We start from the raw sequence: 22,367 nt of genomic DNA, 5'->3' as shown, positions 1-22,367 counted from the left end.
GATTATTAACTTTATCCAACCTGATGCCCATCAGATTAGTTGGCCTGAATTTCCCAGAATTCCAAGCCCTTTAACACTTCTGGAGAATACTACTTGGCCCAGAGAATCTCTTCTTCAATGCATTCTTCTTGTAGGAAGAGTTATGGTCACATATAACCAATTACTGATATGAGACCAAGGCTCAAATATTTTTTCTTGCTAAAAGTAGATACATCATAAACATGATTTATTACAAAAAGGATACATTACCTAGAAATGTTACCTATATCTGTCTTGTCAAAATTTATATGACTGCTAGATATCAGGAAAGATACAAATAAAACTTTCTTGCAATTCAGTTACAGTAGTCTTAGCTTGTAATATAGTTAAGATCATCTTAAAATGTCAGTATTCCATTATATCTAAACATACTCAATGATACAGGTAGTCCTCGACTTACAACCAAAATGTCTGTTGTTAAGTGAGACGTTTGTTAAGTGACTTTTATCCCATTTCACGACCTTTCTTGCCACAGTTGTTAAGTGAATCACCGCAGTTGATTAGTAATATGGTTGTTAAGTGAATCTGGCTTCCTCATTGATTTTGCTTGTCAAAAGATTGCAGAAGGTAATCACATGACCTTGGGACACAGTATGAGTCAGTTGCCAAGCATCTGAATGTTGATCAGATGATCACGGGAATGCTAAAATGGTCGTAACTGGAAAAAACGGTCATGAGTCACTTTTTTCATTGCCACTGTAACTTTGAACAGTCACTAAATGCACTCTTGTAAGTCGAAGACTACCTGTATTTTTCGATTTTGGAATCTAAACTTTTTTTTTTTTTTTTTAAGTGTTATTATAACAAGAATTATAAGAAGGGCAATTTTAGCCCTAGCAGTTTGCAGGGCTAATTAATCTGCAAGGTTTTTTAAAGCAGAAAAAAGTTAGTAGAGCATAGTTCTTAGAAAGCGTTGATAATCTTATAATCTATAACTTTCCAATTCCTATGCAGGAGCTGTGATCTTAAACCAGCTTCTGTCTAAACTTGCACTTTCTGGATGGCTGGTAATGGAATTTCAAAAATTCTCATAAAGTCAGATTACATTGTATTACATTTATACACTTTGATAGACAAATACCTAGATCTTGCACAACACAAAACTAGGATAACAACCTAATCTTCCATGAGAACCACTGAATATTGTAAACAAGTAACTTTGGACATAAATATGTGAAGCAAATATCACAGTCGTAAGGAAAGAAATATGGTCTAATAATTACAGAGCAGCCATACATTCAATAGCAAGCTCCTCTGACTTCTGGGCAACTGACTATGCCCTTAAAAAAACATGCATCAGCCAGTTCAGGACGATGGAAATGTCAATAGATTTGTCATGCATGAGTTCTGAATAGGTTGGGGCAAATGTACACAATTGGACAAAAATATGGGGGATTTAAACAGAGATGGAATCTTGAGACTCCATCGAAGAAAGGAACAAGTCAGTGTGTGGATCACAAAATTGCACTTTAGCTGCAGATGTGCATATAGTAGACAGAAAACAATAATTTTCAAGCTTCTTTGTTATAATATTGATAAAAGAGGCATACAACATATTTTATGTTAATATCTAAACTGTATGTATAAAGGGTATCCTAAAAGAATATTACGAATCTAATAATCTAATTTAAAATCTATATTTTAAAATCCACATATGTGGCAAAATAAAACAAGATATATTTTTTTTTAAAAATGACAAATCACAAGGGGTAATATTCTCTATGATTCTTCAGGAAAAAGCTATTTGGCCAAATCAAGCAATGATAGTGAAAGAAATGGAAATAGTCACAAAGTGAATCCAAAGTTAACCTTTAAAGAAAACTACACCTGTATTGAAATTAAGACCAGTTAATTGTATTCTATAAATGTGAGTCAGATTTGTTTTAATGGGTTTCAGCACTAATTCAAGACTGAATGAAGTCATTCGTCTCTTGAAACATTCTGGGGCCATCTTTTATATCATCCTTGCAAAATGATTATAAAATGTACATAGGTGTTTAAACAGTATATGATTTACAGAATCCTTTATCCAAGATAAAATGTTCAAGTTTTATATCTGAGGAAGGGGTTTGATTTAAAAACAAAACAGAACCCAGAAACCCAGAACGTTGACATAAATACTTTATTACATATATTGTTGTATTGGTGGCAAGATGAATGTTTTTAAAAATAAGGGCTCCTGTTCTTTTAATCATTTTTTCTTTTAAAATAATCTATCAAGTCTGTTATTCTAATGGTAGATAATTTTAATTAATTCTTTGTTTTGTATCAATTTCTAAAAAGAATCTTCAGTTATTTTAAACAAATGAATTGTAAATGTAGGCTCTTGTGTATGCATTAAATAGACACCTGGGGACGCAAGCATTAGGTAGCTAAATAAATAAATGTTTCCTGATCATAGAAAAAAATATACAATTGTATACACCAACACATGTACATGTCTTCATTTTTTCTTACTGTACTCTTTTGTACTTTTTGTGTATACCTTGCTATCTAGGCAGTCATTTCATGCATAATATGGGTTCTAGTCCAAATCATATTTAGGACTATTATCAGAAGTAATGTACAGGAATAGATGCACACACATCTTCCCCAATTATCCTCACCCACTATAAGGTAGTGTTGTATATTTGTCAAGGTTAGCCAATGAAGATGTTGCCATAAATACATCAACGTACTGTTACATACAGAGCATAAATGACTGCAGAATAACATCAAATGCACACCAGATCTAGTGTGGGAATCAACCATTCCCAATAACTGTCAGGAGGAACTACTGTTATCTAAAGTAACCATGCAGATTTGCTATGATGAATGTTCACAGTATGAAATCTATTAGTAAATTCCAGAAGCCCCATTGGGTCTTAATTTCCTTCTGAAAATGTATTGCGAGAATAACAGGCAGCTCTATAGTTTATTACAGATATCATCTAAACAGGGAGCAACTGAAAGAAATTGCTTTAAAATGTTCTATGAGATTCTGCTTAGTTTTCAGATTGGTTTTTTTTGGATATTACTGTTACAACCTGCAAAACACAACAGACAACATGTTCTAAATTTATGAAAAGAATGTGTACATTTATGTGTATGTGCATGTACTGTAAGTCCTGAATTAAGTTCCAAAAGAATGACAAACTGCTTGCTCATATTCTTTACTACTGTTCTACATTTGCTCACTGTATGTTTTAGGTCTAAAGATTTTTTTTTTTTAATTGTAGAAATAAGAATTAAAAATCAGTTGGAACTGCTGGTCACCAATGTCACATTAGGAAAAAACCCGACGAAACTAATCATGTGGGAAAACTGATTAACCTTAGCTATATTTGCATAGCTGAATTAACATGTATAGAGAGACGTGGGAATAAAGTAAGCAAAGAAGAATCACAAGAATCCTAAATCTGCAAGGAAAAAAATAGTTGCCTGTTTTGCAACCACGAACAACTTGCAAAATAATCAGTGGACATCTCTTTGCTTCTAGATGCAAAAATGCAGCTATGAAGTGCTTTGAATCTGTGTAATATGATTATCTTCCCCCACAGCATTACTCACCTTCAAGTCCCGATGGACTACGCCCATCTGATGGCAGTGTAGCACAGCCTCCAGGATCTGCTGAATGCAATGACTGCATGCAAACACCAGGGGGCGTATATTAGTTCGAAGCTGTACACTCACTGTCTGTATAACCTCAGCGAGACTGGGTTAAAGTGCAAAATGATGAACAGGCTGAGATCGTGATTCACAACCTCTTAAAAATGTATGGATCTGCATTCCTCTGCTAGAACAGCTACTTCCTCAGACATTGTGAATGTGCACTGCAAATACACGCATGGTAGCCCACTTTTATGTAGGGCATGAATAGGAGGGGGTAGGGATATGTTCCGGCTCAACAAAAGGATGGAAGGTAGTATAGTTGGGCATATGCATAACATATTGAGAAGTGGACAATGAGAGCATATCACTGCACTAATAAACCCATTTTACAAACTTGGGTTAAATATCTGGTGCAGTTTGTTCCTTCCCTCCTTTACTCGCCTTGGAGGCCTTTTTTCCACCAGCAACCCTGAAAGTAAATTTACTTTTAAGTAGTTTTGTATTTGAGATGAATTATTCACCCTTCATGGTTTCATTTAGCCAAGCAATTATTTGATCCCTGTTGCCTGAGGGATCTATCCTACTCTAGCAGAGCAATGCATAGCCAGTCATTCTGCTACAATAACCCATTGTCTCTGAACAGAAGTGGTGTTTTAAACCTGCAGGCTAACATCTATCACAGACAAAGGTCAGTCACAGATACAGGCTACAGGACTGAGGTAATCTCCTTCCAAAACGGTTCCTGATACCTATGGCACCTACCACATCTCTTGGAAGGTCCCTGTATTAGCAGTACCTATTCTACCTTTTTCTGTGATGGACATTAAACCTGTGACACTTGCAGAGTGGAAAGCAGCCTCATGCATTATCCATTTCTCATATTAAGGGTGAGGAGGATAGCCAAGGGAACTTCTCAGCCGACCCACCCTTAAAACTCAAGCCGGGAAGAAAAAAAAAAGAAGAAGAGAGAGACAGAAGAGAGACAAAAACAAATAAAATAATAATAAAACAAAAGTCTTAGCAAACCTACGGGGCACCAGATACTGACCTTGAGGTCTCTGTGCACTATGCCATTTAGGTGACAATGATTAACACTTTCTAGAATCTGCTGTATACAATGACTGCAAAGATACAAGGGCAGAATGGGAGGGGGGAAAACATTTTAAGGCACATAATCACATTAAATACAGAAAATAATTTAATAATAATAATAATAATAATAATAATGAAAGTAACTTAAAATAGTAATAACTTAAAATAATCAAATCACATTTTCAGACAGGTTTTAATTACACACAGAACTGAAACACAGCATTTCTCTCTTTCTCTTTGGAAAAAATTGTCAAGAGACTCAAAAGAAATGACATTTAACATATAACATATAATAGGTATAAACTTTTGGTGGAATATTTGCTGAAATATGAGAGGAAAAGTTAAAACACATACTAGGTGATAGATCTACAGTAAATAATACAGGCTTATTGTAGCTAGCGGTGCAGTTGTAAACATCAACATAAATAGCAGAGAGAACTTGTATAACCCCTGGTCATGATGGTCAAGACTATGCATAGTGACCAGCAAAGAATTTTGCTCACTGACTAGTCAGTGTGTTTGGAATGATGCTGAAAAATATGAAGTTGTGGGTATTATACAACCTGAAGAGCATGAATGTTTGCTAACCAATATAGGTTATATTCCACTGTCTAGTGTGTTCAAGAGAGTACATATTAATTGAACAACAAACAAATACAATGCAAATCATTCTATTATATATGCATGCTTTCCACATATTAATAAATGGCATAATGGCTATTTTTATGTGCATTATTCTTTCATGTTAAACTCCAACATATACAAACATTTTTATATAGGAGGGTAAGGAAAACAATAAAACAGAGCAAATAAAAAAGAACAAAGCTTCTTGATAATCAAACAGTTGAATAGAACAGGAAATGTGTGTGGGGAGGAATCAGTTTGTGTAAATGAAAGGTGCATTTGAAGCGGTCACTTACTAGCAGTCATCTTTGGGGGAAAAAACAATAGGAAGTCTCTTGAATTAATTTAGTAGGATTCTAGGGTGTAAATTCAGTAGATAACCTCATTGGAAGAAGAAAAGAGATCTCTTTTTTTCTTCCTCTTCTGCTAAAGATCCCTGCAGTGCTCTTTCACAGAAGTTGATAAGATGCTGCGTGATGTTTTTAGGGAAAGTAGAGTCAGCAAAAATAACTTCTCCTTTCCTCCAGCAGAGATAACTCTGCTCATGAACAGTTACTTTTCTGGTCTTCGAGACGACACACCCTTCAACCCATTCATTTATTCATCTTCCTCTCTACCTCAGCCGTTATATTTATCACACACTTGCTAAGTATGGAAAAAAATAGACAACAAATTATAAAGACAGGCCTTTAGATGCTTTGAGTTCAGGACTAAAAAAAGTAAAGAGTAATTCCTTGCTTTTACAGCAATAGGTGAACTTTTTATTGGTGTCAATAAAAAAACTGAACATTACAGTGGCAGGCCAAGGATAAAGCCACGTGAACTGATTTTACTGCCTGCAATGGAAAAGGAAGGGGGGAGGAAGCTGAGATATGGGTTCCAGATATAGACTAGTTATTGATATTGGAACTTATTAGTTTTGGAAGCTTTTAGAATTTTCTGGGTTCCTTGATTTTAGTAGGCACAAGTTATTTAGACCACAGCTATTACCCCTGTCCTTTCTAAAATTCCAACAAAAACTAGTATGAAACTTCCTACATGAGCAAATCAATCACTGCCATATCTATTTTTCCTTTTTCCCCTTAGGAATAGTTGAACTTCTACAAAATCATTTTGTAAGGTAGGATATTTGGGGTGGGGTTTGAAGGAAGAAAAACCATACTTTACTACCATCATGTTGCTCTAGTCCAGGGTGTCAAACTCAAGATCCAGCCCGTGAGTGCTTGGATCTGGCCTGCGGGCCTGCCCTGGAAACAGCAAAGGACCAGCCTGCAATGCTTCTGCCAGTGAAAAGGGGAGCTTGGGAGGGCTGCGTGCAGCCTTCCTGAGCTCCATTTTCACTGGCAGAGGGCTGCAGGAGGCTGTTGCAGCAGAAACGGAGCCCCGGAAGGCCATCGTGGCCAAAAACAGAGCCTCGATGAGTAATATCGAGCTAGCCATGCCCCCCTGACCATGGCCCTCAGCCCCCCAAGGTCAAACACAACCCTGATGTGGCCCTCAATGAAATTGAGATTGACACCCCTGCTCTAATCTAATGACAGAGGAAATGTAATGTAAAAGGAAAGAAGTATTGATACAACTCACAGAATAATAATGGCACATTTATTTGTAGAACCAAATTCTCATATGGTAATATTCCAATGGGAATTGCATTGTGGAAAGAAATATCTATAAATAGACTTTCCGAAAAACGCAAACAGGTAGAATCCCAGTATGCTAAATGAGTACTGTTTTCCAAGATTGATATTTAAGAATGGTTACTGTAATTTGCCTCAGGGTATCACATTAAATTTATTTTTATTTTGTTTATCAAATTTAGAGACGACCCAGATGATTTTTCTTTTTTTAAAAAAATCAGCACTGACCTTGCATCTGCTTCACTGTAATATTCTCTTGCAACAATGTCTTCAAATAATTCGCCTCCGGTAACTCTAGTAATGATATGAAACATTTTTACAGATAAAAAAAACTAAGTTAGAAATTTAATTTTTACCCAACTTTTTTGCAAATACCACGTGGCTGCTTCATATAATGAAGGATCTGCAGCCAGACTCAGTTCTAGATTCAGATAACAGGTATATCCTTAGTAGATAAATGTTTGCTGGACTTACACATTACTTTAAAAAAAAAATATTACTGACTTCCAAACAGTGGAAGTCATTCACTGTTCTGGCCTTCCTCATATAGTCCTCAAAAGGATGATTTATTGTACTGTATTTGCTATGAAAAACCAGGAATGAATAGGTATATTTCATTGGGGGACCTCAATATAATGCATAAATTGCACATTTTATTGCATTGTCCAGTGATATAGCAGATATGGTAAAGGATTATATTCCAAGGATTTATATTATTTCAAATTGCCACCAGTTCTATTTGGCTATTCTTCTTCATCAACTCTTAACTTGATGGTTTTCCAAGACAGGAAGCAGGATCGTGTTTCAATGGCTTCAATACAATTTTGCTCATATGCTCAAGTCATTTTTTAAAAAATAATTTTGCATTGAATTTTTATCTGAAACCTTTCATTATTTATCATTTATCATTACTATTTAAATACTGAAGGTTTTCAATACTTAGCCAATTTTTAAAACAAAGTTCAAATAAAGCATCCAATAAAGAATCAAGAGAAAACAATGTATATAAAATGACATTTTTTGTTTCATTTTATTAAAATTTAGTTCAAAACACATTGTTCTGTGAGGTCTGAAATGATAAATTTTCAGGCAACAATAAGCCCACTTAATGACCTTTATATTTCACACAATAGAGTTTTCAGCAAAAGAAATGTGCTTCATAAACAAAAAACAAGTTCTTTACAAAAATATTTTTTAATGCTGGATAAAACTGGGTGAAAGGACATCTTATTCTTATTTATGATTAAATTTCTACACTGCCCATTTCACTTGAATAACTAGGTGGTTTAGAAATAAAAATCACACATTAATGTAAAAGCATAATTAAAATCAGAATTAAAAACAGTACTAAAAATGTTTAAAATTAAAAGGTTAAAAAGTTAAAGAGGTAGAGAGAGTGCCCTTAAGCTACCAACCACTCTCAAAGTGGCATATCTTTCTTAGATGCCCATGCCAGTTGGCAGAGCCACTCTTGATGCTCTTGTAGAAGGCAATAAGAGAGAGAGAAAGATATCCATATTTATTTATTACAATTACTTAACAGCAATTATATATTTTTTGTTTAGTGACCTCTTTGTCTTTATTATGTTTGTAGTAAATCAGATAGCCTGAAAAATTACTATAAACAGATTTTCAATATAAAATATGTACCCATTTTTTTTCTGGCAAATCTCACAGATTTTGAATTATTTTTCAGTTTATATTATTATATTTTCTTTCAACATTTCTGCTTAAATTGTAATGGAATTTTCTTTATTTGAAATATTTTGATCTGTCTTGATAAAATGAGAAATTCACACAAAGCAACATAAATAATTTAAACCATGCAACAGACTATTTCTGATGTAATAATATTGTGATGGCTGTATGCCTTCTCCTAATTTCTTTTCGGAATAGCTTAAATGTTGCTGCAGAAAACATCCTGGCTATGTTAACCTGGAAATTCTGGTTTAGCTCCAGCTAGAAACCAGGAACTGATCAGAATGCACAGCTTACAGTAGTTGCCTTTTATTCCTTATTAGAGTAACTATTGCCAGTGTCAATATTATATGCTATACTTATATAATTTGTGTTGCTCTTCATAATTCTTTCCTCATTCTTAGACAATCGCCCTGAAAAGTCCATCAAATTTGTCTATTCCATAAATAGTTATCAGTAGTAATAAACATGGATTTCACAGAAATACTGCCCAGACATTGTGAACCAGTTACCTAGAACCGTGATGGCGAACCTGTGGCACGCGTGGCACGTGTAGCCATATCAGTGGGCATGCTAGCTCAGCTCTAGTGCACATGAGGGCGCTGGCCAGCTGATTTTCGGGCTTTCTGGGCCCACCAGAAGTAGAGAAACAGGCTGTTTCCTGTCTCCAGAGGGCCTGGGGATGGGGGGGGTGGGGAAGGCCTGTTTTTCATTCTCACCTGGCTCCAGATCCTGTCTATGCATCTGGGGAGGGTGAAAACAGCCTTCCCCACTCCCTCAGAGGCCCTCCGGAGGCCTGAAATGGCCCATTTCCCAACTCCCGGTGGGACAGGAAGTGACTTTTTTGCTTTCCCCAGCATCCAGAAATTCCTAGAAAGCAGGGCAGGGTGCATAGAATTATGGGTGTGGGTATGCGCGTGCGCTAACTTCTCCTGCCTCCCCCCTTCCTGGCAGGTTAGCCATCACTGACCTAGAATGTACTGGCTTCCCTTATAGATAGGAAATGGCTATTGGTGGTTTGCATACCATGTACAACAACTTGTGTGTGTGTGTGTGTGTGTGTGTGTTTATAAATTTGTTTATAGGGTTCTCTGGCAATCTCTGTTCCATTTCTTTTCCATCTGGATCATATGACATAGTCTTTCATTTTATATATTTCATGTTATAGGACAAACTGCAAATAGGCAAGTCAACTTACAAATCAAAGACTAAGTAATGAAATCCTTCTTCTGATATGCTTTCATGAAGTCGCACTGTTGAAAGAAGAGAAAGATTTGTCTAGTTTTTTTCTAGGTATTCTTAACTTTATTATCCTTTCCTTCTACCCTTCTGTTAACATATAATATTCTACTCTTTTCCTTGGGTTACATTTTCAGTTGAAAACAATGCCATCACACAAAACAGATACATTTGCAGCATCTTAGCATAATTCTGTTAATAGTATAGATTAACGTCTAATATATTCATATGCCTTCTACATTCATAATTTTTTGCAAATTAAATTTCAGTTTTGATAGCTATGTGCAGGCCCCGAGTAAGTCAATCTATCCATTAAAAGAAAGAAAATATTTTTCCTGAACCCATTAAAGAAAAATCAGCACATACAATGTTTCAAGTGTCAACAAATACTGGGTAGCAAACAGAATAAACTGAGCAATTACTCTGAAAATGAATATATGCAAATGAAATAATACAATAACCAAGACTCGTTCTCTTTCACAGACTTCATAATCTATCAAAAACATTTTGTTCTAGCTAGAAAGGAATAGATACGGAACTCAGAATAGTTTGTTTCAGGTGAGGAAACCAGTCAGTGGATGTAGTTAATATTGACCGAAGATCTACTGTACAGAAAGGTAGTTTTAATCATACATTTCCATTTTTCAACTTCAAGCTTGAAATGACTTGGTTCAAAACATATTTCTCAGAACTGAAACCAAAAGTCTGACCTTCCAAGGGAACAATTAGTTTTATCAAGTATCCATTTGACTCATAGGTAGAAATGCAGACATTTCACTTACAAAAAACCTCTTGTATTTAACTACTTCTTTATGGTCAGTGGAATTTATGCAATAGCAGAAAATAATTTTGCTTTCTTGAAAGCTGGACCTGCAATGCATTCATAGCCATTACCTTCCCATAATGAATGATTCTTCAATTTGGCCACTGTTAACTGCCAGTTTCATATCCAGCACTTGATGGTCTTTTAAACATCACCACAATCATTACACCTCTTCAGTTATCCATATTCATACTTCAGAATAGGTACTATTTTGTTTCAGAAAATAACACTGCATTTTAAAAGTAAAAATAAAACACTGTGAACCTGTAACTTATATTTAACCACCTCCTCCCAACTATACACATTTTTTAAAAAGGAAGAGAAAGAAAGATACTGTGGCAAGCACTGTAGGTTGGACTTCTTTGCTTTCACCCCCATCACTTTGAATTATCATTTAGGTCCCCAACTATACTGAAATCCTGCCTTGAATACAGGCATATTTTTTAGAATTTAGAATTTTTTTAGAATTAGGATTAATCAGAATTTCATGCAATATTTGACAAATGTTTTCTTGTTAATGCATTTTAACACAGATTCAGCAAAACAAGAACAGGTGTAGAGAAAGAAAATAAGGATAACCAGGAGATTTTATAGGGTGAGTCTGAGGGAACAGGGTATGTTTACTCTTTAAAAATATTTAATAGTAGATCAGTTTAGGAGGAACTATAGAGGAACCAATTGGGAAGGTAGTGATAACTTCCCCTATAGACTGGATGAGGATGCTAGACAGCCATCCATTCAAGATGTTTTTGTTGAGATTTCAGTACTGAAAAGGGGTTTGAAATCAATAAACTTCCAAGTGCTTCAACGATCCTCTAAAAGGATGCAAATTATCAGATGTCTGCAAGGGATATAAATCCTTCCATTCCCCACTATCCGGTCAGAGCGAAATGTCTTCAAAAGAAAAACAAGAAAGTCCAGTTGTCTCCTGAAAAAGCACCTTTGGGACAGCCATGACCTGGATGACTGAGAATCTCTACAGACTTTTGGAATCAATAGCGTAAATAACCTCCTCAGTGACTGCATGATTATATGGACATGTGAAAACACAACATAACAACAGACTTGCCTTTGGTTAGATGGTCTGCTATGCAAATCTGATTAATAAAGAAAAAAAAATCAATACTGTGTTCTCCCATTATTTTTCTATTGTGAAAGTTTTAAAGGGGTCCCTTTAAAATGCATATATGTTGAATCCAAGAATGCTATTATATTAGTGACAAGCTTCTAATACTTATTTTCCATCCTTGTGTGCAAAGGCAAAATCAATACTGATTCTGCTAAAACAAGGTGCTGCACAATTCATTACCGCTCCATTATGCTAACTGTAACCGATGCTAGTTGTTCCTTTAGCCCCTGCATCAATATTAATGGTAACTTTTCTATATATTTTTTCTACTAGCCTATACAGCTTTATTTCGTGGTAATAAACCTTAAAGACTATGAAAATTTTAAAACAATGACAAAACAATTAGCACTTTTTGTCTTGCCTTTTGAAACAAGAACACTCTTGTGTAAACTAATGTTTTACATTTCATTAAGCTTTAAAATTTATTTTCCTTTTTTCTGCTCATTATGTTTTAAAAATAAATGTATCCAAAATAAGAGCTTGGGCATTGTCTACGAGCATTCCATTTTAAGTTGCTAATGACGTAATTTATATTATTAGTGTAACTAAAGAAACTATAATAGTAAAACCTTAAAAAAAAAACAAGCATGGATATAAATGATAATGTACAGGCAGTGACGAAGTTCAGTTCCTATCCTAAAGTGTTATGCAGTGGGTTTACAAATGAGATTTCTCTAACATTGATGGAGTCTACAGTTTTTTGCCTCGCTGAATGCTTGCTTCCTTTTTATTTGCTTTTTATAATTAAAAGAACCTTTAAAGCATTAATTCAGGTTAGACAACTGGTAAATAGTCATGCTACTGCCTACACATTCCATATTGCCTGTAACTGCTTTACTATATGGAATACATTCAGATGTCAGAGAGAAAATGGAAAGAAAGAAAAGGGGAAGGAGGTCAGAAGAAACAGTATTTGAAACAAAAAGGAAGGAAATGATTGCTGCTATATTTGGCACTATGCTTCCAGTTGTCAAGACTGTGCAGTCAAGTTCTACACAACTTTGTTAGAAACAGAAATGTTTCATTATCCTAGTAAGGGTTCCTAAAATCAGTCAAGCTGATGGCTGGCAGAAGCAATTTTCAATTTTGATTAATAGAAGACAGAGCTGATGTTAGCACCTTCAAACCATTTCCAATTCTGCATCTTCCACTGATCAATACTGATCAATTCACGAGGCCATCACTGTGATATCCTTCAAAACAGAGGACATATACTCTGTTTGAAATTACATTTGTTTATTTGTGTCAGAAGCATCACAATTAAAAGAAAATATAAAATACAAGATTAAAGCATGACAAGTTAAACAAATCTTGCTCAGAAAATAGCAACATTAATTGTGTTCTGCCATCCTGCCATGAGGGCCTCAAGTGTACACTGACCAGGACACAAAGGTACCGTATTTTCCGGCGTATAAGACAACTTTTTAACACATGAAAATCTTCTCAAAAGTCGGGATCAGCTGGGATCGTCTTATACGCCGGGTGTCGTTCTCCTGTAACCAGGCAGACCAGCCCGAAAGACTCTGATGAGCCTTAAATGGCTCTGGCGATCCAAGCTCTGACGATCCCAGCTTTGCCTGCTAATCAGGCAACTCAGCTGGGATGCCAGAGCCATGTAAAAGAAAAAACTTTTTTCCTTTTACGTGGCTCTGCAAGCTCTGATGATCCCAGCTGAGTTGCCTGCTAATCAGGCAACTCAGCTGGGATCGCCAGAGCCCAGAGCCCTGTAAAAAGAAAAAAGTTTTCCCCCTCCAGCTTGCTTACCTTAGCTGCTAATCGCAACGCTTGCCTTGCTTCGCTGCCTTGCTTCGCTTGCCTGAATCGATTCCATCAGCAAGCAACTCCCTGCCTGCAATCAAGCAGGCAGGAATTGTGGACTTCAACTCCCAGAATTCCTCAGCCAGCAAAACAAAGCTGGCTGAAGAATTCTGGGAGTTGAACTCTACAAGTCTTAAAGTTGCCAAGGTTGGAGACCCCTGTTCTGTTGGGTAAGCTTTTTTTTCCCCTTTGGGAGCTTTAAAAAAAATAGTTAATTGGGTTTTTTTTTAGTTGTTCTTTTTTAGACCTAGCCATTTAAAGTTTAGGAAGTTTTAAATTTAGTTTTCATATAAAAATAAAAATAAAATAATATTTGTGCAGCTTTCTGAGATTTAGTGTGTTTCTGTAGTGTTTCACTCTAACTACACAAACACATAAAACCTCACAAAGCTGTATGTGGAATTTTGTGTGTGTAAAGTGTGAAAGTTGTTTTTTGGGACTTTTTGTGGCTGTGTGTGGTTCCTGCTTGTTGTAGGGGCCATTTTGGGTCTAGCACAGCTGCTTTTACATTGTGGGTGAGCCAGTTGATGTTTTTTAATTTTTATTTGGCGTGCGTTGGAAGAGGGGTAGTCTTATACGGTGAGTATAGCCCAAACCCTATATTTTAACAGGAAAAGTCGGGGTCGTCTTATACGCCCAGTCGTCTTATACGCCGGAAAATACAGTATACATATGTGTTGTTGTCTGCGTGTCACCATAATTGCAAAGGGCAGAAGGCACTGGATAGCCCCATTTCTTCAGGGTGTCTCTGGGTCTGGGGCAAGGGTGAAATGTAAAATCTGTTACTACTGGTTCTGTGGGCGTGGCTTGGTGGTGGTGGGGTAATGTGACTGGGTGGGCGTGACCAACTTTTTTTTAAAAAAAATTTCAAAGCATTTTTTCTAATGCTTTGAAAAGCCTCTCTGCCGATCAGGGAACTCAGCTGGGATCATCAGAGAGGCTCTTTTAAAAATGCCTCTCTGCCAATCAGGGAACTCAGCTGGGATCATCAGAGACTTTTCAAAGCATTTTTTTTACCACCTCTTCGGCCAAGAGGTTGCAGAAAAAAATGCTTTGAAAAGCCTCTAATGATCCCAGCTGAGCCACGCGATCATCATAGGCTTTTTTTTTTTTTACTTTTAAAAGCATTTTTTCATCGGATGAGGTTGTAGAAAAAATGCTTTTAAAAGTAAAAAAAAAAAAAAAAAAAAAAAGAAGCCTCTGATGATCGTGCGGCTCAGCTGGGCATGGTGGGGGGGGGGAGGCAGGGATTTTTGCTACCGGTTCTCCGAACCACCCGCCGCCAGGATCCGGTCCGAACTGGGAGCATTTCACCCCTGGTCTCGGGTAGATGAATAGGGCCTCCCCAAAGAATGTGTGCTGTTAACACATTCAGGCGTCCCCTGGGGCAACAGTTTATAGCTGGCTAATCCTTTCTAAACAAAAGAATCTGAAGCATAGTGAGATGCTCATTTTCATCTGTGACACTGTGTGTACCTGGAAGGGACCAGCAACTAGTACTAGTCCTGTTGGATTTTGCACCAGCTGTAATTTCCAAGTCATCTTCAAGAGTACCCCGTTTCCCCCACAATAAGACATCCCCTGATAATAAGCCCAATCGGGCTTTTGAGCGCATGGCAATAAAGCCAAGCGCTTATTTCAGGGTTCAAAAAAGTATAAAACAAGGTCTTATTTTTGGGGAAACATGGTAGACTCATATAGTTGCAATAGTCCAATCAATATGGTGATGAAATCATAAATTACTATCTAAAGGGCCTCCCAATCCAAGAACATGAATATTAACTAGAGCTTTACAATATAGCTGTCACATGTTCTTCAAGCAGGAGTTCCAAGTCTAAGAGTATCCCCAGATTGGACACCAATCTCATTCAACTCCATCTAAGATTAAAGCTGGAAAGTCAACTTAGAAGGCCCAAATATCGACAGCCATTCAGTTACATTAGACTGCGAGTCATTGAACTTAAAAGCTTTATTTGATGGATACTAATCCTGATTCAAATACTGCTTAATTAAAGAGTAATTTCAAGCATCAGCAAAGGAAAGTTTCCTGGCAGTGTCATCTGCACTTTTAGCTGAACTACACTGGCATGTAAATTGCTTTGCATTGGAGGTAGAATCCAAGAAAAGCAATCTTATTGTAGCCAGAAAAATGAGAGCCGTTATTCTCCAATTACATATATCGAATTGTGTCTGACACTTCTTTTACTTGACATATGTGGGCCTTGAATTCTATGTGCACACAGAAGTAATTGTATAGCTTTCAACCATTTCATTACTCCTTTAACTTAGGAAAAATGAAGTATCGCAATGGTATTTTAATATAGTTACCTAAAAGAATAAAATCCTGAGTATAATGCAACCTTCATATTGTAAATGATAACCTATTTAACCAAGGTGTGTTAAGTAATGATAGCTTGCATGTTTTGCTAAGTCTGATAGCTAAAACCTGCAAGGCCAGAAGGAAAGAGCTGTAGACCAGACAAACCTGTTATGAAAACACTGTGATGTGTCACCTTCTCGCATTCTAAGCAAAAAGAGGGCCAGAAAGAGTCTAGGATTTAAACCCCTGTTGGCACACATGTATATAGGTAGTCCTCAACTTATGATTACAACTGAGCCCAAAACATCTGTTGCTGAATGAAACATTTGTTGAGTGAATTTTGCTCCATTTATATGACCTTTCATATCACTCAGTTGTTAAGTGAATCACTGAAGTTGTTAAGTTAGTAACACGGTTGTTAAGTGAATCTGGCTTCCCCATTGACTTCGCTTGCCACAAATGTGATCACATGACCTCTGCAACAATCATAAATATGAGACAGTTGCCAAGCATCTGACTTTTGATCACGTGACCATGGGGCTGCTGTCACAGTCATAAGTGTGAAAAATGGTCATAAACCACTTTTTTCAGGGCTGTTGTAACTTCAAATGGTCACTAAATGAACTGTTGTAAGTCAAGGACTACCTGTACACACACACATATTTACCCTTACTCAAACACACACACACGTTAATATAGGAAATCTTTTATTTTATAATCATTTGCATATACTGTATATAGCTTTGAGTTTATAATAAAGCTATTATTTAAATTTATTTATTTATTTATTTATTTATTTGTTATATTTCTATGGGTGGAACATATATCTATATATTCATTTTTTTAAAAATACAAAGTTAAAATATAAGACAAATTGAAAAAGTAAAAAGTCAGAGAAGAAAAGAAGTGAAGGTACAAAAAAGAAACAGAATAAATAGAAAAAGACTGACTTCGGTATAGATAGGAGTAAAAACTCTTACTCTTGTAGTCTGATATAATTCTAATCATCAAAGCCCCAAATTAACTTTTCATTTCTTTGAGGCGCTTGCAAAAATGGATTGAATCCTTTACAATTTCCAAATTTACAAACAAATGAAAGTGTAATAAAAATGTGCATTTTCCAAATTAAAGGGGCGTTGGTCCTACCTGACACGCTCCTTCTCGTTGTGTGGAGACAGCAGCCAGCATGGGTAGTACTCGCCCAATCAGCTGAAGGACTGAGTCAGCCAATCGTGTTAAAGTCCGCCCTTGTTGCCGGGCAGATCCAGCTTTTGATGAAGGATTATAATGGCAGACTCGGCGTGTGGGTAGGCAGAAAGGAAAGGACCCAAGAAGAAAAAACACACAAGAGGACCAGACAGGCAAAGGGAGGGTCTGGCTGCTGTCTCCACACAACGAGAAGGAGCGTGTCAGGTAGGACCAACGCCCCTTCTCCATTGTTGGGTGGAGACAGCAGCCAGCATGGGACATACCCCAGTTCACTGTCCCTAAGTCTGGGAAGGGCCAGGCTGGTCCGAAACCACGTCACCGGCCACAACCTGTTGTAACACCTGACGACCGAACGCGGCCTCAGCCGAAGCAAATTTGTCCAGTTTATAGTGTCTTATGAACAGTGCGGGCGAGGTCCAGGTAGCCACACGGCAAATCTCCAACAAAGGTGCTTGAGTAGCCCAGGCCGCCGACGTAGCCGCGCTACAGGTGGAATGTGCCGTTACTCGAGAAGACCGCGGCAAGGAACGAAGATCATACGCTGAAGCGATGGTCTGACGAATCCAGCGGCCTATAGTAGAGGAAGACACCTTGAGACCCAAAGAGACAGGGAGAAAGGAGACAAATAACGCTTCCGTCCGGCGAATAGCAGCAGTCCGCTTGATGTAAATTCGCAGAGCCCGTCGGACGTCCAGAGTGTGCCAAAGGCGCTCCCGAGGATGAGAAGGACGCGGACAGAAATTTGGCAGAATAAGTTCTTGTGCCCGATGGAAGATGGAGTTAACCTTCGGCACGAAAGTAGGATCCAATCGGAGGACAACACGGTCAGTGTGAAAAATGCAGAAGTCAGCCCGGATGGACAAAGCCGCCACCTCCGAGATACGGCGAGCCGAGGTTACCGCCACCAAAAAGGCAACTTTGCAAGAAAGCAGTCGTAGGGAGGCCATCCTTAGAGGTTCATACGGAGGACCCATGAGAGACTCAAGCACCAACGGAAGGTCCCAGGTAGGGTAACGATGCAGGACCGGAGGAGACAGGTTCGTAGCGCCCCGAAGAAAACGTCTAATCAGAGGATGTTGGGCCAGAGATGACAACGAGCCGCAGGTAAGTACAGAAGAAATGGCGGCCACCTGACAGCGTAATGTGTTAGGGGCAAGGCCGTCGGAGAGACCCCGTTGTAGAAAAACAAGAATGTCCATAATCGAGGGTTGGAGAACATCCACGCCTGTTTGGCCACACCAAGAGCAGAAGGCCCGCCAAGTCGCAGAATAAATTCTGTCAGTGGAGGAACGTCTTGCCGCCTGGATCGTCCGAATAACGTCCTCTGGAGCCAGAGCACTCCTCAGGGAGAGCCGCTCAATCTCCAGGCGGTCAGGCTGAGCCAGGGAAGGTCCGGGTGGCTCAGTGCCCCCTGCGTCAGAGCATCCGCCTCGATGGGAATGCGCCAGGAGGGAGCGACAGAGAGGGAGACTAAGTCCGCAAACCATGCTCTGTGCGGCCAACGAGGAGCCAAGAGAATTACCTCCGCCCATTCGTCCAGAATCCTGCGGATGACTCTGGGTAGTAAGGAGGTAGGAGGGAAGGCGTACAACAGACCTTCCGGCCATGGAGCCCGAAGTGCATCGATGGCCTCTGCCTGAGGCTCCGGAAACCGGGCAAAGAATCGGGGCAGTTGAGCATTGACACGAGTTGCAAACAGGTCCACAACCGGTGTTCCGAACCGAAGGGTCAGGGACTGAAATATACTGGGATGGAGCCGCCACTCCGCATTGTCCACCTCCTGGCGGCTTAGCCAATCTGCCTGGGTGTTGGCGACACCGGAAATGTGCTCCGCCCGTAGAGACCCCAGATGACGTTCCGCCCAAAGACCGATCTTCAGGGCCAGAGACAAAAGGGACTTGGATCTGGTGCCTCCTAACTTGTTGAGATGTGCCTTGGCGGTCACATTGTCTGTCAGGACAAGTACATGAGCACCGGAGAGGAAATGACGGAAGGCCTTGAGCGTGAGGAAAACTGCCTGTAGCTCCAGCCAATTGATTGGACGATGGGAGTCCGCTGCGCTCCACGTCCCCTGAGCCAGTTGGCCTTGGCAATGGGCACCCCAGCCTTGGAGACTGGCATCGGAGGTCACCACTACCCTTTGAGGTTCCAGGAAAAGACTGCCCGCTGATAACGCTGGGGACCGCCACCACTGAAGGGATCTGAGGACCGAGGACGGGACAGGAACCGGCCTGAGAGACGTGCCTCTGCCTGATTTCTGTAAAGGTAATAGAAACCATTGAAGTTCCCGGGAGTGGAGCTGAGCCCAGGGAACAATGGCTATAGCTGAGATCATCTTCCCCAATAACTGAGAAAGAACATAAGGAGACGAAACTCGACTCCTCTCAATCCGAGACACTCAGTCTCGCAGGCTAGCCTGGCGGTCAGGGGAGAGAAACACCCTACCTTGAACCGAATCAATGAGGGCCCCTAAATGAACTAAGGAAGTGGAGGGAACCAAACTACTCTTTCCCAGGTTCACAGAGAATCCGTGGGAGGCTAGCGTATCCAACGTGAGCCTAATATCTCGGACAGCTTGACAAGCCGACGAGGACAACACTAAAATGTCGTCCAAGTAACATAACAGTCTAACTGACTGAACCCGAAGGGAGGCCGCCAAAGCCGCCAACACTTTTGTAAAAGTACGAGGTGCTGACGAAAGACCAAATGGTAACGCCCTATACTGATAATGAACCCCCCCATAACAAAAACGTAAATACCTTCTATGAGAAGGGAGGATAGGGATATGCAAATAGGCTTCAGTAAGGTCTATAGAAGACAGGAGATCGCCCCTCCGAACACCATCAAGGATGGATTTCAACAATTGCATCTTAAATTTACGGTATACAACATACCGATTAAGCCGTTTTAGGTCCAGAATAGGTCTCCACCCCCCCCCGAGGTCTTAGGGACTAGAAAAACCCGGGAATAGAAGCCCGACCCGATTTTCTCGGGTGGGACAGGTTGGATAGCCCTGATGGAAAGAAGATGCTGTACCGCCGCGTCCATGTGCGCTCTTTTCTCCGGATTACGAGAAATCGGACAGCAAACAAAGGAGTTCGGAGGAGAGGAAAGGAACTCAATGGCCAACCCTGATCTTAAGGTAGCCAGGACCCACTTATCGGAAGGTGACTTCTCCCAAGCAGCAGTGAAAAGAGCCAATCTGCCACAGATGGGAGGAGAAGCGATGCAACTAGCGACGGCGTCGGTAGGAACGACCTCCTCCCCCACGAAAGGGCCGCCTAGACACAAAGGGTTTGCCATGCTGGGACCTATCCAGGGACCCCCGCTGCTTGTTAAACCCACTGTACGGTCTATGGGAAGAGAAAGAAGCCGAACCAAAGCTATCAGCACCTCGGACGTGAGGACGAGGGGAATAAGGGGCAAATCGGGAGTCACCCCTACGATGTACAGGAGCCAAGATCTTCCTTTTGTCCCTGGTTTCGGTGAGGAACGGCTCCAGGGCTGAACCGAAAAGCTGAGATCCACCAAAGGGGACTGAGGCCAAGCGCCACTTATGGCGAGCATCTGCTTGCCAGTGGCGGAGCCAGACTAGACGACGGGCGGCGACCATGGAAGCAAGGGCCTTGGAAGCGAAACGAGCGGCGTTCAAGGTGGAGTCAGCCGAGAATTGCAAGGCCGCAACAATTTTGTTAAAGTCCTGCCGGACGCGGGTGTCTTCCGGAGGGAGTTTCTCTTGGAGTTGGCGAAGCCAAAGCAAGGTGGTAGTCGCAGCTTTGATGGCCCAGGCGGAACCCTGATGTGCCCGCTGGAGAACTAAATCAGCACGATGCTCATCCGGGCGTAGGCCCTCATCAGGATCCCCTGGGACGTTCGCGTTGGGTAACAGAGCAGCAATAGGGGCATCAATCGATGGCACCTGAAGAAGGGAGTCCAGTTCGCTTGCGACCTGGAAATTCTTACGGTCGTTCGTCGAAGGAGAAGGGGCCGTCCCTGGTGAAGACCACTGCCATTTCACCACATCCACAAATAGAAGAGGAGTTGGAATGGAGGTGATAGGCCTGGCAGACTCGGCAAACATGGGGTCCAGAGCCCCGGAAGCAGGGGCTGGGTCTGCCGCCGGCGAAGACAAACGAGCAGTATTAACCGCCTTAAACAAGAGAGATTTGAATAAGGCTTGTGGAAAAAGTCCAGTAAAGGCCGGTTGCTCCTGGGGCAAGTTATCATCGTCCGATAAAGCCGAATCATCATAATCCACCTCCGTCAAAACAGAATGTTGAGTCGAGTGAGAGCAGGTAGGAGAATCCGGAGCTCTGGACTGGTGATCTCCTACAGATCCCCGTTCGGGGGAAGCAGAAGAAACCGACCGTACAGATGCAGAACGGCTACGAGAACGGTCCCGTGTGGCCAGGGACCTTTGGACTGCGTTCTCAATAAGGAGTTCAAGTTGCTCGGGAAGTAATTGACATGGAATAGCCGTAGTGGAGGATGTCGTGGCAGGATCAGGGACGGACGGAAGCTGGACCTCCGATGCAGATGCCTCAGGAGGAGGAAGATCTGAAGAACCCCACAAAGCCGAAGCGGAGATAGTCACTGGACAATCACGCAGGGACAATTGATCAGGAGTATCAGATCTGGCCATCGGTTCAGGCGGGTTGTCAGCCACAGGAGTGTGAACCACCTCCTTTGTAGCAACATCAGCAGTCACTCTTTCGCAAAGCTTAGTCAAAACTTTGTCCCTACGCCTCTCAGCTCTCGAGGGTCCACCTTGGTTGTGGCCCTTGTGGTGGGATCTAGCAGGATCAGTCGAAGGCGGAGACTTTCCAGAAGTCGTGGCTTCGTGGGGTCTATCGTGAGAGGCGGAATGCGACTGATCATGGGCAACTTCACTGGCCCTATAGCCATGTTTCGATTTTGACAGGGCTTTAGGCATGGCTGCAATGCAATGTATAGAATTCGTGTGATGAGGTTCCGCCAGGCAGAGAGTAAGATGCAGAAAAAACCAAGCAACTGGAAATGGCAATCCTCTCCGAAAGCGACGTTAAGCGAGACGGAGGGGGCGTAAAAGCTCCACTAGCCCGTACTAATAGTCAAACTGCAGCCAGTAATCAAGAATGTGAACAGGGGCGTAATATTCCACAGTCCAGC

The 22,367-nt window shown here is 40.4% G+C and overlaps 1 protein-coding gene across 4 annotated transcripts in view; it reads right to left on the bottom strand.

Annotated features, from left to right (window-relative positions):
* CAMK2D (calcium/calmodulin dependent protein kinase II delta) overlaps positions 1-22,367 on the bottom strand; it is a 151,562-nt gene that overhangs the window by 45,459 nt on the left and 83,736 nt on the right. For all 4 annotated transcript variants that reach the window (XM_070948852.1, XM_070948854.1, XM_070948855.1 and 1 more), the window contains exons 4-6: positions 9,880-9,934; positions 7,212-7,277; positions 4,679-4,751 (exon numbers count right to left, since the gene is read on the bottom strand). In XM_070948852.1, coding sequence (XP_070804953.1) covers positions 4,679-4,751; positions 7,212-7,277; positions 9,880-9,934 — 194 coding nt within the window. The remainder of the gene's footprint in view (positions 1-4,678; positions 4,752-7,211; positions 7,278-9,879; positions 9,935-22,367) is intronic.

This window comes from Pituophis catenifer, unplaced genomic scaffold, assembly GCF_029215685.1.
Source record: "Pituophis catenifer annectens isolate HBS135680 unplaced genomic scaffold, rPitCat1.0.hap2 SCAF_8, whole genome shotgun sequence".
Taxonomy (NCBI): domain Eukaryota; kingdom Metazoa; phylum Chordata; class Lepidosauria; order Squamata; family Colubridae; genus Pituophis; species Pituophis catenifer.
This window is presented reverse-complemented; position numbering and strand designations above follow the sequence as displayed.